The sequence below is a fragment of the Eleginops maclovinus genome, chromosome 19 (assembly GCF_036324505.1).
Source record: "Eleginops maclovinus isolate JMC-PN-2008 ecotype Puerto Natales chromosome 19, JC_Emac_rtc_rv5, whole genome shotgun sequence".
Classification (NCBI taxonomy): Eukaryota; Metazoa; Chordata; class Actinopteri; order Perciformes; family Eleginopidae; genus Eleginops; species Eleginops maclovinus.
Window position 1 is genome coordinate 22,811,605 of NC_086367.1, and position 27,949 is coordinate 22,839,553.

The 27,949-nt window shown below is 44.2% G+C and overlaps 3 protein-coding genes across 3 annotated transcripts in view; 1 reads left to right on the forward strand and 2 right to left on the reverse strand.

Moving 5' to 3' along the window:
- hectd1 (HECT domain containing 1) overlaps positions 1-4,844 on the reverse strand; it is a 28,990-nt gene extending 24,146 nt beyond the window's left edge. The window contains 1 exon segment of the mRNA XM_063909028.1: positions 4,620-4,844. The gene's annotated coding sequence lies outside the window, so the exon portion shown is untranslated.
- A 1,051-nt stretch (positions 4,845-5,895) lies between these two features.
- Positions 5,896-27,203, reverse strand: heatr5a (HEAT repeat containing 5a). Its single transcript, XM_063908074.1, is given in 43 exon segments — positions 5,896-8,057; positions 8,233-8,386; positions 8,516-8,618; positions 8,761-8,868; positions 8,948-9,090; positions 9,200-9,376; positions 9,507-9,590; positions 9,694-9,795; positions 9,948-10,121; positions 10,288-10,435; positions 10,586-10,713; positions 10,796-10,924; positions 11,027-11,131; positions 11,391-11,628; positions 11,702-11,881; positions 11,998-12,066; positions 12,157-12,335; positions 12,416-12,658; positions 12,746-12,928; positions 13,133-13,277; positions 14,322-14,348; positions 14,606-14,775; positions 14,897-15,086; positions 15,233-15,392; positions 16,115-16,305; positions 16,460-16,565; positions 16,675-16,820; positions 16,822-16,839; positions 16,933-17,102; positions 17,713-17,822; positions 18,127-18,226; positions 18,350-18,502; positions 18,633-18,744; positions 18,838-19,088; positions 19,204-19,359; positions 19,562-19,811; positions 19,939-20,102; positions 20,210-20,381; positions 20,771-20,920; positions 21,713-21,821; positions 21,985-22,196; positions 22,538-22,740; positions 25,186-27,203. Coding segments are annotated over 42 exon segments (6,186 nt in total). The 5' UTR covers positions 22,667-22,740; positions 25,186-27,203; the 3' UTR covers positions 5,896-7,909.
- hikeshi (heat shock protein nuclear import factor hikeshi) lies at positions 26,109-27,756 on the forward strand. The gene is made up of 2 exons (XM_063908077.1): positions 26,109-26,929; positions 27,229-27,756. The coding sequence occupies exons 1-2, from the start codon at positions 26,591-26,593 to the stop codon at positions 27,490-27,492; spliced, it is 603 nt and encodes a 200-aa protein (XP_063764147.1). The 5' UTR covers positions 26,109-26,590; the 3' UTR covers positions 27,493-27,756.
- Positions 27,757-27,949: the final 193 nt, after the last annotated feature.

The window sequence follows — 27,949 nt, forward strand, 5'->3', positions numbered from 1 at the left end:
AAAGAAATGCATTACTGTCGACAGGTGTTGTTGAAAGCTTGAGAACAAACATTTCCTCTAACCTGAGGCGAGTCAACCGTTTCCTCATACACATTTTACACGATTAAATCCAATCTCATGCAACCAGAGGAGAAAACAGGAACAAATATGAATGTCAAGCATGGGAAATCCCTTTTCATAACAAATGTCTACAAATAACCTCTTTATTAATCATTCATAAAGGCGGCAGCATTAGCTCATGTCTAGTGCGTCTGACCAAGACACAATTATGTAACGTTATATATTAATAATGCTAGAAAATCTATATTCTGAGTGCTTTGAACCAACAAATACTTGGATGTTCAGCTTGAAAAATGACAAACGATCACCACATCAAAAGACAGATGGATTTTCTAATAACAAGGTGCAGTTCTACACATTTTTATAAGAAACAAAGGCAACTGGAGGAGCAGACCCCTGTTAAATGGTTTATCTGCCCCGTGAATTGGATTATTGAGCACCTTCCGCCCGACGTTTTTTCCAAAAACAAGACAGTTTTTCCTTAATCCTGCTGACAAACCGAGCATGTTTTCCATATCATCAATCACAACAGTCTGTCTGTTACCATAGCGATGCAGCGCAGCATGCAGCGAGTCTGACGGCTCCAGGCTAAGTTGATTAGGGCCTAATTTGAAGGCATCCGTCAGTCAGTCAGTCAGTCAGTCAGTCAGTCAGTCAGTCTGGATAGAAACCGGCTGCTCTGGACAGATCCTCTTATCAACAGATTAATCATCACAACCTGCCAGAGAGAGCCATGACCGCCTCCCTCTTCTCCTTCCTCCCCTCCCTCTCATGCCCCCGGGGGGAACACAGCAGGACTCACCCGACTGACAAACTCAGTCGGTCACAGGGTTTGGCTTTCACCCCTTTAACCCTTCATGGTGTCTTGGGTACACTTTCTAGATGCAGGTTAAAGGCAGCCAGCAGAAAACCAACAGAAATCAAGAGTCAAATCATAATCAATTCATCAGATCCTCCATAAAATCCTACAGCTCTTCTATGAACCCCTTTGTAGCTATTAATTATGTGTAATTACTAAGTGGTAATACAATGTTTTATATAAAAGCTACGATTATATTTTCCATAAAACAAATTTCAAGAGTATTTAAATAACTATTATTTTTAAACATATTTTTAAAAGCAGAAGTCTCTGGTCACCTTTTTAAAAATTAAATGCAAGACAAGAGCTGCACAATTAATCCAAATGCTATCTCAATGTGTACTTGTGGGATATTCAAATCGCAGGAGGCACAATATTTAAGGTTAAATATGTGCTAGAATACATTTTGGATGAAGTGATGTGGAGAAGCAGAGATATTCTGAGCTATAAATTGTATTCTAGACACTTAAAAAGAGATATTTGCTTACTACAGCTTCTCTTTAAAGTATAAACAACATTTCAGTCACGATGACAATTTGTTCTATAAAGATGATTCCCTCCAAATATTTGAATCAAATCATAATGGCAATATCAGTCAAAAAAATCACAAATACTTATTTTTTCCAAATCGTGCAGCACCAAATGTTCCTTAGATGCAATACAACTAAAATAACACCACACAGAAACAAAATGTGGTTGCAAGAAAGTGTAAACTCTTTCTCCTCAAGCTTCCACATTGCGTGCAGGTTGTTTTAAAGAGAACACACTGAGGAGTTTCTCTCAGACGGTCTAATTTAATCACAATCAACATCACAGGATCTATCCACACGGAGCCAAACAAGGTCACCTGAGTTTAAAACACACGACACAGTCACTGAATCTTTCACTGAATTCTTGCTCAGGTGTTTCTGGTGTTTTCTGTAGAGCTGAACGGATAGATCGAAGCTTCATTCAACGTCGACATTTGATTATCATTTTAATCAATATTTGAATCGTGTGCAGCTTCCCTTTCTTTGCATGAGTTTAAAGCTGGTTTTCTGCAGATATAGATAAGGCTACACTATAATGTTAGGATTGTTTCTGTGTATTCTAAACATTTCCAATAACTACAGATCGTTGTGAACTCCAAAAGTCAACAAAGCGATAGAGGTAGTCGTTTCCAAGATTCACAACAGATTTTCATCTCACAAAATATTCTGCATTAATCCATATTTCTTGGGGTGAAAACTTTAGCCATTTAAAAACCGCTTTCCCGCACAGCTAGGTTACATTCATTTAAGAAAGTGTATTAAGAAATAAAAAGGGCCAACTCATTTATTGGAAAAATACCCAACGTCTTCTCTCTTGATCTTAATTCCATCTCCTCGATTTATCTGGGTATTTGATGGGAGACAGGTAAGTCTGTAAACTTCCTTCCAGGTGCAGGAATTGGGATCATTTTAAGGTGAAGAAACATAAGATAAAAGATGTTTGTGGAACTAAAACTGAGTATACTGCTGTCGTTAATGTGTCACATCGTGGCCAAATCAAATAATTAATAAGTATTTGGCAGCAATTCTAATTTTGAGGTTCAGATCAATTGACAATTGATTTGTCACATTGGATTACCAGCTTTATAATCATTGGGATCGTCCAATAAAAGGAAAATTGCAAACGTGCTAACGACAAACTCTTAAAGAAAAGTAAGTGACGTCTGCACATGTCTGGTTTTGTCCAATCATCAGTCGAAAAAACAAATGGGATTCAAAGAAAAATTTGCCGAATCATTTTCCAGTTTTGTTTTAGATTCCATAATCTGATGTTGGAAGTAAAATATGTGATTAATTTATCAGTCATTGACATTAAATAAACTGAGTACTAGGTCATGGATAAGAATAGTTGAATGTACTGGAAACATACTGAGGTTAAGTGAGAAACACAAACTAATAACTCTATAAATATTTTGTTTTTGTTTGAAATCCTGTTTCCAACTCCTGAAATTTGATAACTCACTCCTTTACTATGTCTGATCACTGCCAATTATATGTCTGTGGGGATTTTGATCTATGGAGAAGAAGAGAAGAAGTTGACATCTAAACTCCTTTAACTCCATCAGGCAAGGAAGACAGGGAGATATGATAGAAACCTCCAGAACAGCTGGGGTGGATCTAAAATGCTCAAAGACAGACTGTTTACACAATTTACTTTCCCATAAGACTCTATAAAAAGGCATGTATAAAAACAGTTTGTTACAGCATAAACATGGGGTTTTAATGTGTTTTCAATAAGAACTGAAGGGAGTAGTTGCTACAAAAATATGTAAAGCTTGAATACTCTGAATGCTTGAGGACTCATTACTCTACTCTGAAACAATCCTTCTGTTTTGTGTCTCTATTGTATCTTAGCTTTAAAACCAATGTTTATGCTGATGGAATACATATTTTCAAGGGCATTCAGGGGTTTTCTTCAGGGTAGTTATCAGTTTTAAGGGTCTCTGATACAGCAAGTGTTTTGTCGGTTGTTAATTTAACTTGTAAAATCGATGTCTCTTAAGATCTAGGCCAGTAAACACATTTTTTGAATAGAATCGGCTACAACTGGCACAATTAGTCTACAACTAAAAGGATCCAAAATGATATAGATGATTGATTATCTGGGTAGTTTTAAATGGAATTAAAAAGGAGAAAAAACACTTTTTTCTTCTGGTAGTCGTGACTTTAGAATATTCTGTATGTTATAATGTGTAGATACTCCTCTGAATATAAGTACTTTCTTAACTGAGAATATGTAAGTATTTTTATTTTAAATGTTTATCTTTATTTCATTCTATTTTTCAGTCATTTTGTAATTATTGTAGATAGACTGTCAACACGCTGCTCCGACATAATTCCCTAACTCGGGATAAATAAAGCATCTATCTATCTTTATGTTTCCATTCTCCTCTGCCCTTCTTGAACAAACCTCCTTTGTTTGTGACTTCAAACTTGCACAATGTCAGCAACTCGGCCACAACAGGGGAGTAAAAACAGGGGAAATTACATGGTGCATATCTAACAAAGCTAGCAAGAGTAACCACAGGTTTCATCATCCGTCCGGGACACAGGGAACCTAATTATTTAATCAAACAATAAGCTACATAAGAGGATATGGCTGTGTTAGTGGCAGATTTACAGTCGGACATACAGTCAGGGTTTTACAGTTTATCAGCATAAAGCTAGCTGCTAGCTTCCCTTTGCTAATTAACAACTGCGATGTTGTCAGGCCTCTAAAACAAACTGTAACTCACAGAACATATCATAGACTTATAACAATGAATCCAGCAGTGATTAACGAGATTTTACGTTTGTTATTTATCATGTATAGAATGTAGTTACAAGTAACAAAACCCGGCTACAGTTAGCATGCTAACTCCACGCTAGCTAAGCTAAACGCTAGCTTGAGTAACAGCATCTTTATCGGGTTTTTTGTAATAAACCCGTATGTGTATCAAACGGGAAACCTCCCATACCACGAATTAATTAACCTGTTATCACGGCTTGTGTTTTTTAAATCGCTGTTTCCATTTTTTTTAGCTAAATGTTTACGCGGCCTCCGATTCGAAACACACGCAGCGGGGCTCGAGTTCCGGGAGAGCCGGGAGGCCGCAGCTCATCCTCGGAGAAACACTACGAGCCACCCCGGCCCCTGGTAGGATTCACCTGCGGGATGATGAGCCACTCACCGTGTTTTTCTTCTTGGCTCTCAGACGCTCAGTAGCGGTTTGTCTCTTGGGATCTCCTAGGTCCAAATGATGGGTGAATAGCCGTGTGTTACGCCTTTTCAGAGGGTTTTAATCAAGGCGTTCCCATATCTTCAGAACCGGTGTAAAAAAAAAAAGGTCAGTGACGGAGAGACGATAAACACTAGAGACCGAAATGGAGAGCCGACTGTTGCTGCCGCGTTCAGGGTCTGCTCCCCAGTTCGGAAATACAATACACCCAAAAGGTTCTTTAATTTACACATCATAATAGTTTATTAGCACAAGGAGTTTCATTTTTGTTAATCGGTCTCTTAATGTACTTACAAAGAAAAACAACTGAAACAAAGTAGGAGAGATATAGGTAAGCAATAGACAGGGCAATAATTTACACACGTACACACACTATTATTAAACTGTTCTGTTACATATTTTCGAATGTTCAATTAGTATAATAAAATATTTCTATAGATTTTTAAAATTATATATTTGTATTTCCTAATTATTAATGACCTATACCCCACAGTAATTTCCTTGTATGGTAAACACCTATTTAGCAATAAACATATTGTGAAATTGGCTTATATTTTATTTTAAAATGGGGGGAAAATGGGTTTGAGTCTTTTTAAGTCCACAACAGGCTAAATGTTGAATTGCACTGTTCAAAATATGGATTAAAAATAAATAAAGTGTGTCAAATTAATAAACAAGACCACTTTATATAAATGGGGTCTGTAGTGCAAAACTACAATGCATATGAATACAATTAATTGTGATATGCTATGACGATAAACTATGAAACACATCCAGGCTAAATGTTCAAACCTAAAAACAGAGTTGTATTCTGTCTGTTAAGTACCAAAGAAATCACATAATCGCCCTTCAGCTTGAAAAGAATTGGGTTTACGACAGTCCCTGAAGGCAACATGTTGTGTGACGCAGCAGACGTCAGGGGGCGCTGCGTCACACAACTGATGATAATGACCACAGAAAAACACAACTGTTGATTAAGTTTAAGATGTATCTTTAATTATGTCCTTGTCTCTGCCGGACTGTATTAATATAAATATTATTTAAATCTAAAAGTGCTTTTAAAAAAATACATTTTGATGCTGCGTGTGGTATTATAGCTATATTTATTTATAATAACTTCTGCGTTGCACAGTTTCAGAAGCGACAAAAACATATTTACTTCACTGCTTACCATCAGTGTTTCTTCAGTTAACAAACTGAGGACCAATAAAGAAAACTCAACTCTGAATTAGAAGAAAAAACATGTTTATATTCACTTGTGTCGTTAGAAAACATCATGTTAACTCAATCATTCAGGTCACAGCGGTACAGTTCACAGAGCAGTCGGCCAGGTGAGCACACACAAATTTAAACACACACTAATACTGCTGGTGTGTGTGTGTGTGAAGCACAGAGGAAGACAGAAGACTCACCTGGTTATATCACTTATTGCAGGTAATGATTTAGTGTTTTATTATTGTGGACATCCTCTTAGAAATGTCTTTATTTTCTTCACTGATATGAATGTTCACATTCAGACAATAAAAGTCCTTTAAAACCAAACAAACGTACATTCTTCAAACTGATAAAACACAACGCGGTTCATATTGTGACGTCGAGTGTCTTTTTATCTAAAGTGCTAAAAAGTCCCTTACAGGCCACCGTATGATTCATAACAATCACAGACTTCAGGTTGAGTTTCATGTGATTTGTCGACATTAAAACCTACATTTTACTAAGAAAAATAAAACTCCTTTTCATCATTTGTTCATTCTCTGAGCTCTTCTCTGTTATTGACATTCATTCATTCATGTGAGGGTGAAAGGAAGCCCTTCTTTAGTTGTTGATGATACAGAAAAGCAGCTTGAACTTCTGCTACTTTCAGATTGCTTTCCTACACAGACAGGACAGTCATTTCAAAATAAAAGCCTCCCTTTTATCGACAGACATTATCAAAAAGCACAGTGTTAGTTCCATTTGAACTTCTTGCAGTGCCAGCCGGGTGGAGTTTATTCATTAGAGGCCGCCTCAAGTTTCTTTAAGAAGCTCTCCTGTGATTGGTCAAACTCACTGCCTTTACTTTACATGAAAGTCTTTTTGGAGAAAAGTCAAAACTCTGAGATTAAAAACAGAAGTGGTAAATGTAGTGTTTTCTATAAAGTGTATAATGTCCTGCTTCCATCTGGTGGCCTTTAGGACACTATGTTATATATTTTAAAGTAATATTATGGTATATATTGAATACAATATTTAAAAAAGTGAAACAGTCAGATATTTGGTCAGGAAGTTGAACAATGACCTGTTAAGCTATAAGAAAACAAGTGGTGTAGCATGCCTTAATGTCCACTAAATTTAGGAAGAAAAATCTGGAAGACATAAAGGATGTGAATCCAAAACTTGGGGTTGATCACAAGCTGAAAATGTAGTTTAAACATCCTTTAAATGTTTTCTTATTCCATAAATGTACATTTTCTGTATCTCTTTCCTATACCTTCTGACCTTGTTCTAAACAGTGTTGGTTTGTATCGTGGTTTTCTTTTAATACCTGAAAAATAATCATATTTTTATCTGTTTCTTTATTAAAGATAATACAATTTGGAGATTTTTTCAACAGAGGTTTTGTATATATATATATTAAAACCGAAAAAGCATTAAAATGATCATTTAGACATCTGGAAGATTAAATCAAAGATGTCTTTTTAGTGAAGTAAAAACAAAAACATCTGGATCATTTAAACTCACATTTCGATCTTTTCTTAAAATGATCCAACTTTTATCTCAGAATTTTGAGTTTTTCCCAAATATTTTCCACGTGCGCCCTTTAGTCAGCTCTATATTGGTTTCATTCAGTTTGCATTACACACTGTGCGTCTCCCTAACACCACACTGAAGATAAAGTGTTGCAGTTCCTCCTTCAGTCAGTTCTTAAATTGTCTAATTTTTTAAATCAGATCTTCAGACCGATAAAAACATGAAATGATTTTGCTCGGTGAGGTTATTGATAATAAGACGATCTGATGTGTGATTTTGTGACGTGCAGCGTGCATCGAGGTGTCCAGGATATAAAGATTGTCGAACTTCAAACGATCGTAACGTCATAACATCTGCCCTCATTCTTTCAACATGGTGGCGGCATGTTGAATTACATTCTCCATCTTACCCTTCAGATTCTCAACAACAAGAGTGCTGTTTGTCCCCAGGGGACAGTGAATGCAGCACGGTGCATTTGTGATAATAAGACCTCCATCCAGCGGTGTGTCGTCTCACAGGAAGTTGGTTTTGAGCGTTATGCTGGGGGAAGACTTGGCGGCGGGGTTAGCGCTGCTAGCTTTAGCGTTCAGGCTCTCCTGGTTTCCCTTCACAGCCGCTTCCAGACGAGACTTCAGGTGAGGAGACGATGCGATGAGAGACCTGAGGGACGGAAAAATAAATCACATCAATCCTGAACCGTCTTTTATTAAAGCTCATATAATGCTTTTAACAATTAAAGATGTAAACATGTAAAAAAAAGAAGCCACATCTGGACCATGTTGGCTGACAGTTTGGTTGTTGTTTCTACAGAAATAAACAGTGCATCATCCGTTACCTGAACACGGCTGAGTGCTGCGGGCCGAGGCGCATCAGGTCTTTGAGCGCTGCCTCGTGGAGAGAGCGGGACGCCGGTGGGGCCGAAGCCAGAGCGTTCTCATCCAGGAGAAAGGAGATGAGGAGCGGCAGCAGCACGGCCACCAGCTGAGGACCTGAGGACACCAAACAAGGAGTCAGAAACACAGCTTTTAAACAGCAGTGTTTAAAAAATCATCCCAGAACCTAAAATTCCTTGCAGTTGCTTTATTTCTTTTTAGATCTTTAATTTGTTTTGGACTCACGCTGTGCCTCCTCTGCTGCCTGGATCAGAGCCTCCATGGCTCGGACTCCTTCCAGGACTCCGTGCAGCTCCTCCTGACTCTGAGGACGACTCCTCTCCACCTTCTGAAGAGCAAACACATCAAACAATAACAATATTAATATGGGATCAATACGGTTCAACCTCTTATCTGACCAAACAGCATATAGACGCATCTGAGAAGTTTCTTCTTGAAATAAGTTTCTGAAAAAAATAAGTTTGAAGTACCTGCAGGGTTCGAACCAGCTGTGGTCCGAGCGCCTGGATGTACGGCACAGCCATGGCGGGCTGAGCCTGGAACACAGAGGTGAGCAGCTGATAGCACCGACTCACAACCTGCAGAAGAGAGAGAGGTTTATTATTTTTATTGCCATAAGTAAATCCTGACCATCCACAGTCCTCTCTGGGGACTGACCTGCGGGTCTTTGGCCTCCATGCTGCTGCTGAAGCGCTGCAGACACAGTTTGTGCAGCGGCTCCACGGTGCAGACGTCCGGAGCCGCAGAGAGCAGGAAGACGGTGAGAGCTGTGAGCAGACTGACCTGATCCACGGAGTCTCCTGCAAACACAACCGTCAAAACACAGAGCACAGATTAGGTCCAAACTGGAAAGAGTCATTAGTCGTCTAATCCTGCAATTTCTTTCTGTGACTGGAGAGTGTGTTGTACCCGCGTCCCAGAGCCCCAGGAGTGTGTTCAGAGCGGACCTCAGCAGCCGACTCCAGGCGCCTCGGCTCTTCTCCTGTCGGCTCATCGGAGACGCCACCACAGACTTCAGAGCCTGAAGAGCCGCCTGCACCACCGAGCCCAGACCGGACCCCCCCACTGAGCCCGCCGCCAGGGAGCCTGGGAGAAAAACAAAAAAGACAACAATCAATATTGAGAGTCAGGGGTGACCAAATCAGACAAGAGTGATTTTGAAGCAGGAAACTCTAATGTGCGTATGTGTGTGTGTGTGTGTGTGTGTGTGTGTTACCAGGGTGGTTGCTGGGCAGGTGCACCAGCTCTCTGAGGACTCCCAGCAGCAGGTAGAGGACAGTGGGGAGGATGGACACGCTGCCTGCAGGGGGACAAACGAGCCTCGGGGGTCAAAAAGTCAGTCGGAGAAAACAAAAACAACATCAGGAAAACCTTCAGTTAGCACGTTAGCATTAGCATCTGACCTTCGGGGGAGCAGATGGACGGCAGCTCGGAGAGGACACACAGCGCGGACGACACCAGTTGACAGTCGCTGTCAGTCAAACTCCACACCGAGCCTCCGGGACCTGAACACACACACACACAATTACCTCCTAGATATTCAGACGAATTGTATAATGTAAACTCGGTATCCTTCCCTTCCTTCCTCACGCTCTCCTTCCAAAACCTCTCCCTCTAGTCTCATCTTGACACCACCATTCCCCCTCTTTCCTCTTACCAGTGGGACTGGTCCCGGCCAGCTTGGGGCTGAGCTGTGGAAGTTTCCGGACCAGCACACAGAGGCACAGCTCCAGCGCTCCAAACACCAGCGAGTGCCCGGGAATCAAACCACCAGTGTCTCGTCCCTCCCCAAACTCTGGCAGCGTCTCCTTCTCCGCTGCACCGTCATCCACTGAGGAACAACAACGTTTTTACACAAAGACATTCAGTTTGTGGCTTTTATTTATTTGTCAGAAGAAAATCTAGAGAATGGCCCTCCAGAGTTTACAGATGTATAGTATAGAGTTAGAGAATCTGTATAACAGTGTGTAAGAGTGTGTGTAAGAGTGTGTGTTCACCCTCAGCGCTGTGGCGTCTCTCCTTGACGTGCTCATGAGCGGCCGTCACGACCTGTCGCAGTAAATCCAACACGGCGAGCTGAACGGAGACGGACTCTCTGGTCACCATCAGCCTGTGGAGGACGCTGAGCAGCTCCACACTCAGAGCCTGAGAAAGAGAGAGAGAGAGAGAGAGAGAGAGAGAGAGAGAGCGAGCGAGAGAGAGAGCGCATTGGTGAGACCAGAACTCTAATTTCTTGTCTTAAATCTAGTTTGGGATTCTGGTCTGAACTCTGGTCTGGTTTCAGGTCTGTCTCACCTGGTCGTTTCCGATCTTAGCTCGGGGCCAGGAGACGTCCAGCAGCGCCTGCAGGGCTCTCAGACAGGAAGTGATGTTCTCCATCTGGTCGGCGGAGTGCGGAGAACACAGGAACTCCACACTGATCCCTGACACACAGGAGACAGCCAGACTCAGGACAGAACAAACCTTTATGGTCTTTAGATGTCTGTATTAAAACCAGTTTCATACCCAAGATGAGGTGCAGTCTGTCGGTGTTGATGTCCTCAGGACTCTTGGCTCTGGCTCCTGTGTTCCCCATGGAGGTGGGGGTGGCAGGACGGGACAGGTAGGGAGGTGCGTCGTCTGGCATCACGAAACCTGCAACAAGGAAAAAGAGGGATTTGGCTGTTTAACATCCGTCTGTCTTTATACTTATATAGAAGAGCAGCGAGGAGGAGGAGGAGGAGGAGGAGGACTGACCTGTGCTGTGGAGCCAGAGGGAGGTGGCGTGGAGGACGGGAGGCCAGGACGAGGTGTAGTGAGCTCTGGCCTGGTTCACCGTCTCCGCTGTGTAGAAAGAACCTCCTGGAGGAAGAAGATTCAATTCAGACATTCCATTCTGCTTTTTGGGTTTTCCCTTTGATAGGTTAAGGGGCGGGACATCTCTCAGCGGTTGACCAATCACAACAGAGCCGTCCAGCTAACCAATCAGAGCAGACTGGGCTCTGAATGCTACAGAACATTTAACAAGGATTTATTTTCTATACAGAAGCCAGAAGAATAAATGTTTCTTAAGTGCTTTTATTAAAGTAATGACCCTCCCCTCCTCCCCTCCTCTCCGTACCTGTGTCAGGTAGCTGTGCTGCGTACTCTTGAGGGAGGGTCAGCAGGGCGTAGTCCTGCAGCGCCGACAGCCAAAGGCGGCTAAGCGTCGACAGATCCGATTGGACCAACTTCAGGAGACCCGCCCCTCCAGACTCCGAGCCTGAGCTGTCATTGGCCAGAGAGGAGGAGACTGAGAGGTCGGTCGTCCTATCATGGCTCTCCTTCTGTCTGCTCCTCTGAACCGCCACAATGTAAACCTGGGAAACAGACCATCTGTTAATTAGGTTCATCTCAAGGGGTTAAAAAAAGAACATCAGTCAGTGAACACACCTCGGCCCAGGCCTTCAGGACAGCCAGCGTTTCCATGGTGACGGTGGCCTCGTTGTACAGCTGGCTGGACGGGTCCCTCCCCGCCTGGACTTTAGCCAGTGAGGAGGCGAGGAGCTGGTGGACGCGCCGCAGGTCGCGCAGGTCACTGACCACACCGCTGGCTATCCAGGCGCTGCACACCTGTGGGGTCAAAGGTCACAGCAGGTTACACAACATGGAGATACCTGTAATCTGGACTGGACTGCACAACAGGTAGACCTTTATTTTTATTAAAATGGTTTCTGATGATTGGTCACCTGGCAGGCCTTGGCGGTGACGTCAGGAGGAGCGTCAGCGGAGAAGGCTGGTCTGAGAGCAGCTCCGACCTGCACACACATGAAGAGTAGAAAATACTTAACAGCAGCTCAAAAACAAGTCAAACGTTCCACGTGAAAGTGAGTTGGATCAGTCCTTACGTTGGCCTGGTACTGCTCCAGGATCACGTGCCCGGGGAACTCGGGTTCGGGGATGGCAGAGAAGCGTCTGATGATCACCAGCAGGGTCTGCAGGCCCGCCAGTCGCAGCTGGTCGCTGTGATCCGTCGCCGCCATGAACGCCATGCGGACCAGTTCGCCCAGATGGAGCACCAGGAAGTCTGAAGGGGGGAGAGGTGAGGGTCAGGGAGGTCTGCAGAGTCCACAAACACAAACTGAACACTCGTCACTCTCTTCTTACCAGTGGACTCCTGCAGGCGGCGCTCCTGAGCCAGAGCCATGTCGAAGTGTGCCGGGTCGGCGGTCTCACACTGAGCGATGATGCGACACACACACTCCATGGCGAAGCGGCGTGTGGCCCAGCGCAGGGCGGTGAACGGGCCGCTGGACTCAGACCGAGCTTTGAAGGCGGAGGAGTCGTCGTCTCGGCCGGCGTCCGCCTCCTCGTCGTCCTCCTGCCGCGCCTCGACCGGAGCCCGACAGTCTGAGGGGGATCGGTTTCAAAGTTAATCCTGAACTCAGAAACTAGAAGTCCACTTACATATAATATAAAGGTTGAGATTGAACCCACCGGTGGTCGCAGACAGGACGTCCTTGCACAGTTTGAGCCAGTGTCCCAGTTTCCCACTGGTCGCGCTGGACGCCATCATGTGGACCAGAGTCTCCTGGATGTCCCGCCTCAGACCCGGATCGGACTCGCGGTCCAGCAGAGTGAACAGAGCTCCTTCGAGACCCACCTCCTTTATGGTGACGTCTGCAGAGAGAGGGGGGGAGATGGTCTATGTCGGGTGAAGTATTTCTTTTGTGAGGCTCTCATCTGGAAGCTGGTTTAAAGAACGTGATGAATTTTTGTGAATTCTGAATATGGAGAACTAGAAAGAAAACGTCTTGAAGTAAATAAAAGAAAAAGATATAATATAATTCAGTATAATGACTGTAGTGAGCAGCAGCTGCTGACCCAGTTGTGTGTTGTCTCGTCTTGGCAGCTCTTTGACCAGCGTCACGGCGTGCTCAGAAACCTCCAGCGCCTCCCGCTGCACCAGCTGCCGCAGGCACGCCACCCCCGCCCGGCGCAGACACAGGTACGAGCTGCACAGGTGGGCCTGACACACACACACACACACACACGCACACACGCGCACACACACACACACACACACACACACACACACACACACACACACACACACACACACACACACACACACACACACACACACACACACACACACACACACACACACACACACACACACACACACACACACACACACACACACACACACACACACACACACACACACGTTAACAGCTAAAAAGTGAACAGTTTTTCTCTCAGCAGGTTGAAGGTTCACAGAGGAGGCATGCATCTACACACAATGTTTCCTCCAGATTCAGAAATAAGACATATCCGTATTTTAATTACTGAATGATTAATTGATATCATTTTATCTGTTAAAAAAGAGAAAATGATTGGTTAAAAGTTCCCTAATCCTAACGTTCAGTAAAAAAGCACAGATTTATTGCATTAGATTTAAATTAGATATACTTTTTGATCTCAAACAAAGAAGATGATATTTAGAAAACGATTCATTTATATTTCAATACTTGTTTCAGTGGGAATTTTAAATATCATTAAGTATATAACTCACAGTAATTATCCGCGTCAATTATTGATCCAATACCAAAAAAATAAATGGTCTAAAAGAACAGTAATATAGTAATAATGCTCCAAAAGTGGTGCCTAGAAATATGTCAGGATGCTTTATCGTTTAAAGAACTCACAGGATGACTTTTAGTGATAATATTTGGATGAATTTGAGAGCTCTCTCTAGAGGAAACACTGAGTATTTTCACTGTAGGAGAAACAAACAGCCAGCAGGGAGGGGTTAGCGACGTGCTGTGGGTAAAGACATTGAGTTAGTCTGCAAAGCAACCGGTGTTAAAAGAAACTGCAACAGAAAAACGGAGATACAAAATAATAATGTTAGGCAACGCCAGAGGGTCGAAAAGAAGACGTTTAAAGCTCGCAATAAACCTGTGTGACCTGTTTCATAATTATTAAATGAAATAAAAGTGCTGAGGGAGGAAGAAGCTGAGAAGAAAAGTGAGACAAACAGCTTCAGGCCTTTCGAGAGAGAACCTACCAACAAAGAATAATCCAACAAGATCTCCTGCAAGACAACAGAGAGGGTCAAAACACTCAGACTCAGGCCTTGATATTTGATTGGTCACAGTGTTAATTACAGCTGATGGAAGCGATGTGAATTGCATTGTTTTATGGGTTTTGTTTGGTTGATTCTGGGTCTTAGAAATAAAAATGTTCTTGTCTTGTTTTTTCACCACAACTAAGACTATATAAACTATGTAAACAATTGGCTTTACTAGGAGTATATCAGGTGGAGTTCAGGTGGAGTTCAGGTATACTCACACAGAGTGCCGGTACGAGGCTGGCCAGGTTGACGTGTGGAGGGGAGAACATGTGCAGCTGCTGCAGACAGGAAATGGCTCTGGCCTGAACCAGAGAGTCCGGACTGTCCTGCATCACCCCACATCCAACCAGACAGCTGGAGCGCAGAGCGGACACAGCTGCACCCTCACCTGACGGAGAAAACACACAGCAATGGTATGATTCACAACACTGAAGGAATTGGTCCTTTCTAAGCATAATTCTCCTCAAATGAATATCAGACATCACTTGTGTCTCTGTTTTAGTCTGTACCTTGGAGGTCGGGGCCCAGGCAGGTGATGAGGGCGTGCAGACAGCGGCCCAGGCTGTGGTGCACCTCTGGATGGGTGGGTGGAGCCGAGAGCAGCAGCCGGAGAACCAGAGTGAAGGAAGCCTCGGCGTGGGCGCGGTACACACCCCCGGAGAGGTCGACCACCAGAGACATGCTGTGGAGAGACCAGGTCTGCACACCACACACAGGGAGGAGATTTTACATTTATTAATCCAAATGTACCCAAAACAAAATCAGAGTCACCTCGTCTGTGGATATTTTTGAGAAATGTAAGTAGCAATCAACAAACAGACAGAGAAAAAACACCGTGTGCGTACCTGGACCTCAGGTGAGGTGCTGTCCTGGCTCAGGGTGAACAGGACTCCCAGGCAGGTGGACAGGTGTTGGGCTGAGCTGATCCCTCCGGTGTAGCGGTGCAGCGCCCCCAGAGCCAGAGCGTAGCCGCTGCGAGACGCTGCGTCCCGAGCCGTCTTCAGCCTGGAGGGGACGATCAGCACGGTTCGTGGCAGCAGCAGAGTCAGTAAAAGAAGAATGGATGAATTTTGACTTTTATGAAAATCTGGTTTTTCAGAATTCTGACTTTTCTTCAAAAATGATGGCTCTGAGAATGTTGACTTTATTCAGACTGATGTTGAAAAAAGTTGGATGTTGATTTATCAGAATTTAGTTTTTTATAATTCTGACTTTTTGGAGAATTTTGACAAATTTGACTTCTCTGAAATTAGGACTTTTTTCAGGATGTTTACCTTTTCTCAGAATTTGGACTTTTTTCGAATTGTTAGAAAAAATTATTTAAAGATTAAAGAGGAAGTCATTCATCGTCCATTTCCATCTTTAACCACTGACACAAGTGTAAGTGCTCCTCATGGTCCAGAGAAGTGCATTAAGGGATGATACCAGCTCTCAAAGACACAGTGCCCCGCATCATAGCACCACTCACATGTTGAGACGCCCTGATATATTTGGATCTCAAAGTTATTTAAAGCGTTTCAAACTACTTGTGGTTTGTGATGTAACAGCCTCTCTTTGTGAAGAATATTTTTAGCACATGACCTGAGATTTTGCTGTTTTTACTTTAAGATAATAAGGACTGGAAATAGACTGCAATGACTGAAGACTTCTTGATTCATCTCGTCTGATCACAACAGCGTCTGCAGTATTTTGAATATAAACAAAAGTATGAAGGTGTGTTAGCGTACCGGTCGAAGCAGAGCAGCGAGACGGACACAGTGAAGCCGGGGTCTCCGACCACCTGAACCAGCCGAGCCAGACCCTCAGCAGCCAGACACCGGAGCAGTGGGCTGACGCTCTCCAGGGCCCCCGACAGGAGGGAAAGCGCCGGAGAGCGAACCTCCTCCGGTCCCAAAGACCCCCGGATACCTCCCTGGTGCTGGGGTGGAGGACACAGGTTAGTTTCTTGCAGCAGGATATGTCAGAAGTTGATGTTTCTCAGTCTTTCGTGGTAAAAACACAGTCTTTGTTTTGACTGTAATATCTCTGTATTTGGTCTCAACACACCGCAGGTCTTGGTGCAGGTGTGTTACCTTGAGCAGACTGCAGAGGGCGGCACAAACGTGTGTCTGCACGGTCTGCTGCCGCTGACCCTTCAGCTGGTTCACCGTCTCCACAAACTGCTCCAAAATCTTCACTCTGAGACAAAAAAATACACCAGCCACAGATGAGATACCGAATATTAAGCGGTAGGACGCTCCTGCTGTAGCTGTTCTTTAGCGTGAGCAGCAGAGAGGAGGGGAGTTACCTCTGAGCGGAGATGACGTGGGGGTACAGCGCTCCAAAGAGGCGAGCAGCTGCAGCTGTCAGAGCGACAGGAGGAGGAAGAGGAGCTGGAGTTTCATCGCTCTTCTCACACAGACTAAAGGCGTCATTATCCAGCGAGCCCCCCCCCCACACTGCTGCCGTGGAGCTGAAAAACAAGCACACCCTCAGTCATCGACATGTTCTGCAGCCCTGCGCTGTGCAGATAGCATCCTGTTAGCATCCTGCTAGCATGCCTCACCTGCTCCTCGATGTATCTGTGGTCTGTGTTCTGGAGGGCGGGGCCGACCAGAGGCAGGTCGTCACGGTGACAGAGGCGGGGCAGCAGGGTGAGCTCTGAACACGGCTGGTTCAGGTTGTCCTGACCCGACAGATCCGACACCAGCTGGTTCATCACAACACCAAAGCTCTCTGCAGGAGGACGAGAGGGGCGCTTTCATTTCAGTTTCTCACAGGGAAAACAAAAGTAGCCAGGAACTTAATTATTTAGTTTACGGGCGAAAAAAACGTTTGAAACTGAAGGGATTAGAAAGATAAACACAATCAGGAAATATAATGAAGGAATAAAGACGTAACAATAACCAGGTTTTTATCAAAATGTGACGCAAATATTAAACTACCTTTTGATAAATGTGCAAGAGAAGATGCACATTCATGTTGGTTTCTATCCACCACTTTTATGGCGATAATTAGGAATGAATTAGTCAAGGTAAGCAGCCAATACTCGGGAAATAATCACACAATTTAGCTTTTGTTTTACAATGTAATTTGCATTTCCACTCAGGTTTTCTAATGGGAAAATGTAAAATGGCATAAACAAACAGATGGATACAACATGACTAACGACACAAGAGAAAAATAAATTAGAGGATTTAAAGTAGTTTATAGCTAAATGCAAATAAAGGGTTGAAAAGAAAGGATGTGAAGCCGAGAAAGGAGAAGAGAAGGTGAACTAGGGGGAGAAAGGTTTGCCACAGCGACAGAGAGGAGGCGGAGAGGAGTGAAGGAGGCGAGTGGTTACCTTGGTAGATGTGAGGAGGCAGAAGAGCCAGCAGCTCGTAGACCCTCAGCCTGTAGACCAGAGACCAGCTGCGCACTGAACTGCTGTAAGAGCGGAGGAGAGCAGGCAACCTGAAGACACACACACACACACACACACACACACACACACACACACACACACACACACACACACACACACACACACACACACACACACACACACACACACACACACACACACACACACACACACACACACACACACACACAGGTTTCAGTAAAACCAATTTAATCTTGTTCTGGATTATAAAAATGCTCTAATTGAATTCATTGGATTAATCGTTACACAAAATGAAAACAAAAATGCGATGTCTGTTTTACCTAATATCATGCAGCTCTGACTTAAATGTATATGATATTTTGTGAGACTGACTTGGTGAGCAGGGCGACGGCGCAGGACAGCGGCGTGAGCAGACGGCTCATGATGTCATCGGTGACGAGCTCCCTGCAGTGCAGCAGCAGGTTCTTCATCGCTGAAAGACACAGGAACACGGGCCGTTTGTTTCCATGTGTTTGTTTGTTGTTTACCTGAGCTCTTAGGTGGTTATTTAAACACAATGATCACACTTAAAATACTGCTGCAGTGTGGGACTGACCGAAGAGCGCCCCAGCACGTCCCTCCAGCGTAACCTGCCACGTAAAGTAGTCCCCTCGTCTCAGCTCCATCTCCTGCTCCCTGAGGGAAGCAGGGAACACACAGCGCCACAGGAGGAGGAGCCGGGGCAGGTGGTGCTCCACTACAGCCGGGCCTGAACACACACAGACACAGACACAGACACACACACACACACACACACACACACACACACACACAGATTAACCAAACAGCTACAGTTTGTTTTTGTAAGTAGAGGGACAGAAGCGTTCAGGAGTTTGTACCTAAAGTGATGAGCGAGGAGACGAGCAGCCAGCCGGACTGAGTTCTCTGCAGAGAGATCCGGCTGTTCTGAGCGGCGGAGCGCAGCAGGTCTTCAGCCAGACCCAGCACCACCTACACACACACACACACACACACATATAATAATGTTAACATGACACTGGCGTTTCTAACCTCAAAAAACCTCCTCTGGCTGATTTGACCCACCATGCCTCTGGTGTGTGGTATCCCCAGGGGGCAGTGCTGCACCGCTGCCACCAGGGCGGCGACGGCGGCTCCGTATCCGGCCACGGCTTCGGGGGAAGACTTCAGCGCCACCAGCCGCTCGGCGCAGCGATCCAGCAGCAAGGAACACTGGGATGGCATCGCCGTGGCGACACAGCGCAGGCACCAGGCGGCAGCCAGAGAGGCGGAAGGGGCCGGGTGGAGGAGGACGGAGATCACCGTGTCCATGAGCGCTACAGCACGGACACACACATCAGACACATACAACCTCCAGTGTGTGTGTGTGTGTGTGTGTGTGTGTGTGTGTGTGTGTGTGTGTGTGTGTGTGTGTGTGTGTGTGAGACCAACCTGTGCTGCTGTCAGTGAGCAGGGGGGCTGCGGTGGATCCCAGTCCCTGTATGAGTCCTCCCAGCTCCAGCAGGCAGCAGACCAGCACATGCTGACTGGCGGAGACGTCTGCTGAGGAAACTCTGGTCTCCACGTTCCCATCAGTCAGAGCTGCATCTACACACACACACACACACACACACACAGACACACAGACACACACACCAATAAAAGTGTCAGTACTGCAGTCTATAGTGTCTACATTATACTACCAAATGTGTGTAAATCTGTGCAATGACAATAAAGTTGCATCTAATTGAATCTAATCTACTTCTAGTTCCAAATCATTAAATCTGAGTCCTTCCTCCTCTCTGCTCACCGATGGCTTGCTTCTGCGCCGCCACAGCCAGGCACAACTGTTTGGCGGCGTTGGTCTGAGCCTTCTCCCCCAGCAGAGACCCCAGGGTGCTCCTCAGGATGAAGGAGACGCAGCAGTGCGTCACCACAGCGTCGCCCGCCGTCTGCGTGGCCTTGCCGTGGGACGCCAGCTCCATCAGCAGCGACAGGAAGGCGGGGAAGTTCGCCTCCAGCCAGGAGCCTCCGAGGGTGGAGACGAAAACGACGCAGGCCTGAGGAGGAGGAGGAGGAGGAGGAGGTGAAGCAACGATGGAGAGACCTTCCGAGAGACACTGAATCTTGGACGTAACATGAATCGTTTCCTCTGCTCAACACATTCCCTAAAGTCTCCAGACCCACCTGTGTGACCCCGATGCGGATGTCCTTGCTGACGGAGCTGGTCCCCTTCAGCATGTCTCCGCTGGCTCGTAGGAACCCGGCCCCGCCACGCAGGAACCCCGCCGACAACAGATCCATCACCTCCTCTAAGGAGCTCCGACCCCGCCCACTCTGCCTGGGAGCTGCTGGGGGAAAGAGAAAGAATGGAGGTCAAATATCAGTCTGTTGGTTGGTTGGTTGGTTGGTAGATGCCTTTCCCCCCCTGAGCATCAATGGGCCCCTCCTCTCGTACCGGTGGGCTGTCGGGGCTCCACAGCAGCAGCCAGCAGGGTCCCCAGCAGCTTGGCGACGGACACCCTGACGCTGTAGTTGGATCCTTCGAAGGCTCTGAAGCAAAGCGTGGCCACGTTCTCCAGCTCGCTCGTCCACAGGAACACCGCCTCCCTCTGCAGCTCCAGCAGACACTGAGGGGACGACAGCCAGGCTTACTTTTGATTTATTCACTTAGTTTGTCCGTGCATGTCCAAAATACAAACTCGTGCTTTTACATACAGAATAAAATAGTCAAAGAAACTGATCGCATGCCTTCAAAACCAAAATGTTTTTATTTTACGTAGAGGAAATAATACATGCATTAATAATAAAAATACTAATAAAGAGAAAATAAATGTAAATTCATAAAAATTACAAAACGTTTTACTTTTTGTATTTGAAAAATAATTAAGGAGAATAATCTAAAAATTCAAAATGAATACAAATGCATCTTATCAAGAAATAAAGTCAAGTATTTCTGATTCTGATAAAGAAAACTAAACACTAATCTCAATTGATGCTGTATACTGGTTGCTGTTACCTTGGCAGCGGCGCAGCGTACGGCCATGGATCGGTCCGTCAGACACGTCCTCGCCGCCTTGTAGACGTCTCGATGACATGGCACGGCGCTGACGCCCAAACCCTGCAGGATCTTCTCCAGACTCAACATGATCTCATACCGACCCTGAGACTGAGGGGGAGAGGATGAACGGTACTGAACCACACGTGTGTTGCTGAAAACCTCTCGCATTTTATTTGTAATTTAAGTCATCGGTACTCAAAACATTTCAAAAGTATGACTAGCATACTCTCACATATATTATATTATACACTGAAAGCTGGTTTGATCACTCAGGGGTGTTTGTAATCTCTGTGTAGTTAAATAATAATAAAAGAAACGCAGCGTGAATTACTCCTACTTTAATTTCCCACATGTTAAATTCAGTATAACGTCCTAACTCCTAGCGGGAGGGATTATGACTTAAAGCCGTTGAAAGTCTTTTAACATCTGCGCATAAGGGCGATCGCTTTGGAGAGGAAGAGTGAAACACACACGTCCTCTGGTTTTTAATTAATGACCAAATAAACCAAACAGGAGAGGTACAGTAAGGCCTGATTCTGTTGTATGTTGCACACAACACCTGCACTCAGTATCAGTCACTACTTGGAGTAAGTTTATGGATGAATGTTTCCCAAATTGATTAACGCTGAACACATTTAGTTTAAAATCCTTTAAAGTAAAAACTACAAAATCAGAAACACAATTCATTATAAATAAGAGCTAATGATTTAATGTATGAGAAAAACCTTTTCTGTTTTGCATTAAGATCACATATGAGAGGTTATTTTGAAACTGAACATCAGAATGTCCTAAAATGAACTGAGTGACTTTCTGAGGGACAGCAGCTCTTGAAGGTTGGAGTCTGTTCAGGCAAATTTGTTTGTATTTCCAAAAATAAAACCAAGTGAGCAGCAGACGAACCTCAGCGTTCTTCATGGCCTTCAGCAGGTTGGTCAGAGTCTCTTTGAAGGTGCCGACCAGCATCCGACCCAGCTGCTCAAACAGAGCACCGAGGCACGCGATGGCTGCCCTGAAACACACACACACACACACACACACACAAATCACTCAATTTACATCCTGGGCATCTGTTCCTTCCCTTTCCTTGTTGAACTTGATGGAAACTCGACTTTTATTAGTTTCATTTTGCTCCCCCACTCTTTTCTGTGTACCATGAACGCATCGGGACTTACAGTCGGGTCGGGAGTCCCGAAGGGGAGTCGTCTCTGCTGCGGATGATGTCATTGCACCTGTCCACAAACAGGCAGGAAGAAATGGGGTCTCCCAGGCGGTAGATCAGGGCCAAGCAGTGGGCAAGCAGCCAGCGGGTCGGCGGGCCGGGGGAGCCAATCAGAATGCCCGAGAGCTGGTCGAGCAGGCGCCGCTGGTTGTGTTTGATTTCGGACTGAAACCAAGAGACAGATCCTGATGTTTATTACTCTGTGAACACTTTTAGGTTTTTGACCTTTTTAAATCTTGTGATTTGCTCTGATTGGTCCACCTCTTAGAGATGTCCTGCCCCTTAGCCTATCACAATGTACAATGTGTTGGAGCGATGGCTAATAGAAGCGCAATTGTTACATAGTGATGTCATTATGTTCCGGAAGTGATAAAAGAGTCCAATGGAGGTGTTTCACAGGGAGTCTATCCTTTGCAGACCATTTACATGCACTTAAACCTATAGACCACACTACAGGAAGGGGAAAAGCCCCTCTTTAATCAGGTCAGGTCTCGCTCAGCTCTCACCCGGTCAGCGGCAGGAAGCAGCTTCTTCAGGTGGTTCAGCCACTCAAAGATGAACTCCGCCCTCTGATGTTCAGCCAGCTGTCTGAACGCCTCCTCGTTCAGCAGGAGGCTGTGAGCTCGCTCCATCATGCACCTCCTCCTCCTCCTCTTCTCCTCTCAGTGAGGGTGAACTCTTCTGTCCTGCTCTGACATCCTCCTAAATCCTGTTATTCACAAAGAGAGCGAGGAATAAACAGCCTGAAGAGGAAAAATGAACACTGTCCATTTGTTACAGCTGCTTCTAAAAAGCTGCTGTATTATTTATAGAAGTTATATAAAGCAACAACATCAGTGGACAGACCAAAATAAAACACATGATTACATCACCTTGGATTTATCCCTATTTTCCAACAATTTACAGACCAAATGTCTAGTCTAAATGCCCGTGTGCACGATAGCACATTATATATTTGGTATATTTTAAAGGTATGAACGGTGTTTGAATGTCAATAACTCTTCTACTGTTTTTCGGAGAGGCCAAAGACACATTTAGATAATGTCTTTGGGGCTTGACAAACTCTTTCAGACCCACAAAAAAATGCAAGTTTCCAGAGAATGTGTGACTCTTAAAGTGGACTTCCACAATTTGGTGGATTTCCCCTTTAAGGCTTCAGTTTCTCTTCCATGTTGTGCAGGGCTTTTGAATGTGTCATTCTGTGGGAAAAACCCGACCTGAAGGATAAACGCTGAACAAAATAAACCTGTTAAAAGAACTGCGAGCTCCGCTGAGAGACTCGAGTGTTTGAGCAGAACTGTCGAGTCTTTGTGTCCCATTGAAAACTGACAGAGCGGATCGGACCGGAACAGCACGAGAAGAACAGACGCTGGGAGAATATCCGAGGGAGAGCAGGGCTCATAAATTATTCAACGACACAACTCTGTCTCCTCCATTAAAACACACACACACACACTGAAGTCGATTAGATATTTATTTGAGCAATTTGAGTTGATATGTGGTTGTTTTTGCCCATCCCAGCTCTACTGTCTATTTTGGGAACCTGTGTTTATTTTGACACACACACACACACACACACACACACACACACACACACACACAGTTCACTAAGATGCAGGACGAATCTAAAAATAACCGTCTGTCAAAAGAAGAACACACTGTGATTCAAACAGACACGATACTGCAGAAGAAGAACACATCATCATCATCCACAACTACAAGCATCCCCCCGCAGTGTGTGTGTGTGTGTGTGTGTGTGTGTGTGTGTGTGTGTGTGTGTGTGTGTCAAAATAAACGCAGGTTCCCAAAATAGACAGTAGAGCTGGGATAGGCAATAACAACCACATATCAACTCAAATTGCTCAAATAAATATCTAATCGACTTCAGTTAAATCCAGCTTTTATTGTAATCTGATTACTCTGTATTTGTACGGGTGCCTGTAATCACAGTCGGTGTATAGCTGGAGTTGATCTTTTCTACAATGTCACCTGCAATTTGAATATGTAATCTTTATTTTTGAACTAACGCTCTTCATAAAAAGAGAAATGACTCAGTACTTTTCATTTGCCATGTATTTACTTCCCACAGGAGTCTACAACAACCGGCTTTACCTATTTGTTTATTGAATTACCAGAAAAACGTGCTTTATTCTAATAGATATTGAAATATGAAATGACTTGTATCAAGATAGAAGATTTTCTACTTCTGCCCAGTGCATGCTTAAAGTGAAATATTCTAATGTCCTGCAATCCAAAACCCAAAATATGCAGTTTTATATTAACAACAGCGACATTAAATGTTATGTTGAATAAATGTAGTTTCTTTTTTAGCATCATTATTAAAGTTAGCAACATCCATGATCAGCCACCGCCTCACAGACTAATGAGTCTGGGAACAGAGAAAGGGTATTGGATGGGTTCTAACATGACTCAACTCAAACTCAAAGGTTGTATTGTCCTGTTCACAGTAGCTACTGGTTAGATACGGTAATGAACATCTTAAGTCCCAGTCTCCTCCAACAATGCAACATAAATATATTGAAGACATGAAACAAGAAAAACAGTGCACAAAGAAACAGAAATAAAATGGTGCAAAGGACCAATGTGCAAGTAATGCAGGAGACTACATGCATGTAAAATAGACTAAAATAAACTTATAGCAGAATGTAAAACTATAAACTTTACAAGAATAAACTAGTGGTTATTGTAGTAATAAATAAATACGTGAACATGCAAACATCAGGAGAGTATGTGAGTTAAGAAACTGTAGTATCAGATTCAATTCAATTCTGATTTTTTTCTGCTATTCAAGGATTTGCATGTCATTTTTTAGCTGACGTTTTAAAACTCATACCTTTCACATCTACTTTTAAATACCAGGAAGAAAACAAACAGTCTCCTGCTTTACAGAGATATAAGAGACATCAAACTTCATCACTTATACGTTATATGTGCAGTAAAGTGTTCCAACAGCTGATATAAAACCACAAACTGTCCCTATCATCTACCAAACAACAAGCAAACAGCTTCTTCATTAATGTTTGATAAAACAAACAGCATCAATCAAGCTTTGCTGCTAGCATTGGGTGGCTAACCGGGTTAGCTAACGAGCAAAAGTTTAGAAACAACGCGAGATTATAATGAGACTGTTTACCTGTTAGTGTCCGTTCAAAGCCTTTAATCCAAACAGAAGAGTGTCGGTTAAAAAACAATCAAGCAGCGAGTTTATTTATGTTTATTTTGATGACTCTTAATGTCACCGAGGAGCTCAACCGACCCGCTGATGACTGAATCAACTGTCAAGTTAGCGGAACTTACAATATACTACATCCGGTTAATGTTTCTTTCAAAATAAAGTCAACATTTTCAGCAATGATTTTTTTCGTGACTTTATTATACCAGACCAAATTACAAATCTTGTTGACAGATTTAAATACTCAAACACATAAATTGCTGTTGACTAAGAAAAATGGGTAATGTTTAAGCACCACAAATGAGTCAAAAAATATTCAGGTTGTTTCGCAAAATGTTAACTTTTATTGTTTAGGATTTCCTTTTCCGGTCACGCTTACTCCTGATTTCTTAACATTTGGCTGGTGGCACAAGGCTGACTACCGAATCATCGAGCGCATTCGCGGCTCTCAACAAACACAAGGGCGAAATGTGCCCTGTAGCCCGTCTCCTAGGTGAAACACGTATACAATGACCCACCCTCGTCAACCCAATGAAGTGGCTACTGGGTTGCCACATCCACTACTAGTAATAAGGAACCGCTGCGGATGGATTTGGGCTGGTCATTTGATAGAGATGGTTCAGTTCAGTCAAACATTTGAGGAAGACATGGACTAAAATATTCACCAACGCTTGAGAGTGCCTGCAGTTTCTAAAATATTTGTAACTGCCTATTTTGCAGGAACAACAACAACCATTGTATAATACATTATTAACTTAGTTTAATGGATTGTTATTTTAAATATACGAATGTTGTATAAATTGAGTTATGCTCACAACTTTTTCTTTAAGGCTCAACTTTTTGCAAAACTGATAAATCAAACATTTAAAAAAAAGATGAACAGAAGAGAGTTAGGGCCACGAGAGAAAAATATTTGGGATGTGAATATAAAAATTTAGTTTTGACTTTAATCTAGCAATTCTTAGAAATAAGTCAGAATACAGAGAATTTTCGGAAAGCTGTTGGTCACATCCCAACATGTGTTTCTCATGGTGCCCTGCTCCTCTGTAAAGATGTCCGCTGCAGTGTTTGCCTGTCAGCCTAAACAAAGGGCTACATTTACCCTTTGCATTAAACTCAGTACTGTACACAGTGGACAGTTATCAGGATGCCCAGTCGATAGTCGAGCAGCAGAGCACTTCAACACACTGTACTAGGAGTTTCCACCGGGCTGTAACAGCTGCCTTTAAGGTCAATATCACCGGCAGCGGGCGTCGTTTCTCTGTCTTTTACCGGATAACACGCCCTGCTGGGTTTTTAAGTCCCTAGGAGGCTGAAGCCGGGCAGGCTAACACCGAGCTAACGGCTAACCTCCAGCTGCAGCGTGATGTTCGGATGTCTGGTGGCCGGTAGGTTGGTGCAGACGGACGCGGTGCAGGTCACCTCGGACAAGTTCGTGTTCAACCTGCCGGACTATGAGAACGTGAACCACGTGGTGGTGTTCATGCTGGGCACGGTTCCGTTCCCAGCCGGTACGGGAGGAGCGGTCTACTTCTCCTTCCTGGACCCTGCAGGCGGCGGCGCGGTGTGGCAGCTGCTCGGCTTCATCACCAACGAGAAACCCAGTGCCATATTTAAGATCTCCGGGCTCAAGGCGGGGGAGGGCGGGGTAAACCCTTTCGGTATGATGGCCTCCTCCTCCCAGCTGTCGCCCTCCGTCGCTCAGGTAGGAGGACCAGTTGTCCGACTTTAGGAGCATAGCTGGGAGAAGTGCCAGGGTGTAGGAATACTCTGACACAAGTAAAAGTCCTGCATTCAAAATGTTACTTCAGTAAAAGTACCAAAGCATCAGCATCTAAAAAGTACCAAAAGTACTCATAATGCATGTTGGTCCATTTCAGAATAATATACAAAGTAGAAAACATTTAGTACAAGTCCCTCAAATGTACTTAAGTAAAAACTTGAGTAAATCTTGGTTACTTTACATCACTGGTTAAATGGACATTATGTTGTGGGTCCCCTCAGGTCGGTGTGTCAGTGGAGGCTCTGGATCAGCTGGCCCAGCAGATGCCAGTGTCCAGTGCTGCTGTGTCCACCACGGACTCCTTCCTGCAGTTCACCCAGAAAATGCTGGACAGTCTCTACAACTTCGCCTCGTCCTTCGCCGTGTCGCAGGCGCAGATGACCCCAAACCCCTCGGAGACCTTCATCCCTTCCAGCTGCGTCCTCAAGTGGTATGAGAACTTCCAGAGGAGGATGAGCCAAAACCCTAACTTCTGGAAGAACTGACTCTAAGTCTAAAGACAGTTTCCACAGTGCCTACAGCCACATAGCTTTCATCCAAACCACTCACAGCTTTACTTGTTAGCTTACAACATGTGCACATCGGGTTTTGGTCTATCATCATTACCCGTTTTTATTATTGAAGTAAGAACAAGGCTTCTAAATATGAGATTCAGGATCTTTCCTGGCCCTGGAAACATCAGCTCCACATCAAATAAACTACCATCTACTTGTTTTTTCTCTTGGAATAAAAGAGATTTTTCAACGCAATTCTAAGTGTAGATTTCATTTTTTCAGAGCATATTTCTTCCACAACATGTGTACTAACAGTTTTAATACGATACAAACACAGCATGCTTTGACACACAAACAACCACAAGAATGCTCCTCGTTATTTGCATTCAAAACTGCAATGGATGCAAAGTTTAATGGTCTTTTATGAGAAAAATACAAAACACCACAA

What these genes read in the sequence shown, in the direction of transcription:
- hikeshi (XM_063908077.1), top strand. Translation starts at nt 26,591, where the DNA reads ATGTTCGGATGTCTGGTGGCCGGTAGGTTGGTGCAGACGGACGCGGTG. An exon ending in TGTCGCCCTCCGTCGCTCAG is followed by an intron (nt 26,930 to 27,228) that starts GTAGGAGGACCA and finishes GGGTCCCCTCAG; the next exon opens with GTCGGTGTGTCAGTGGAGGC.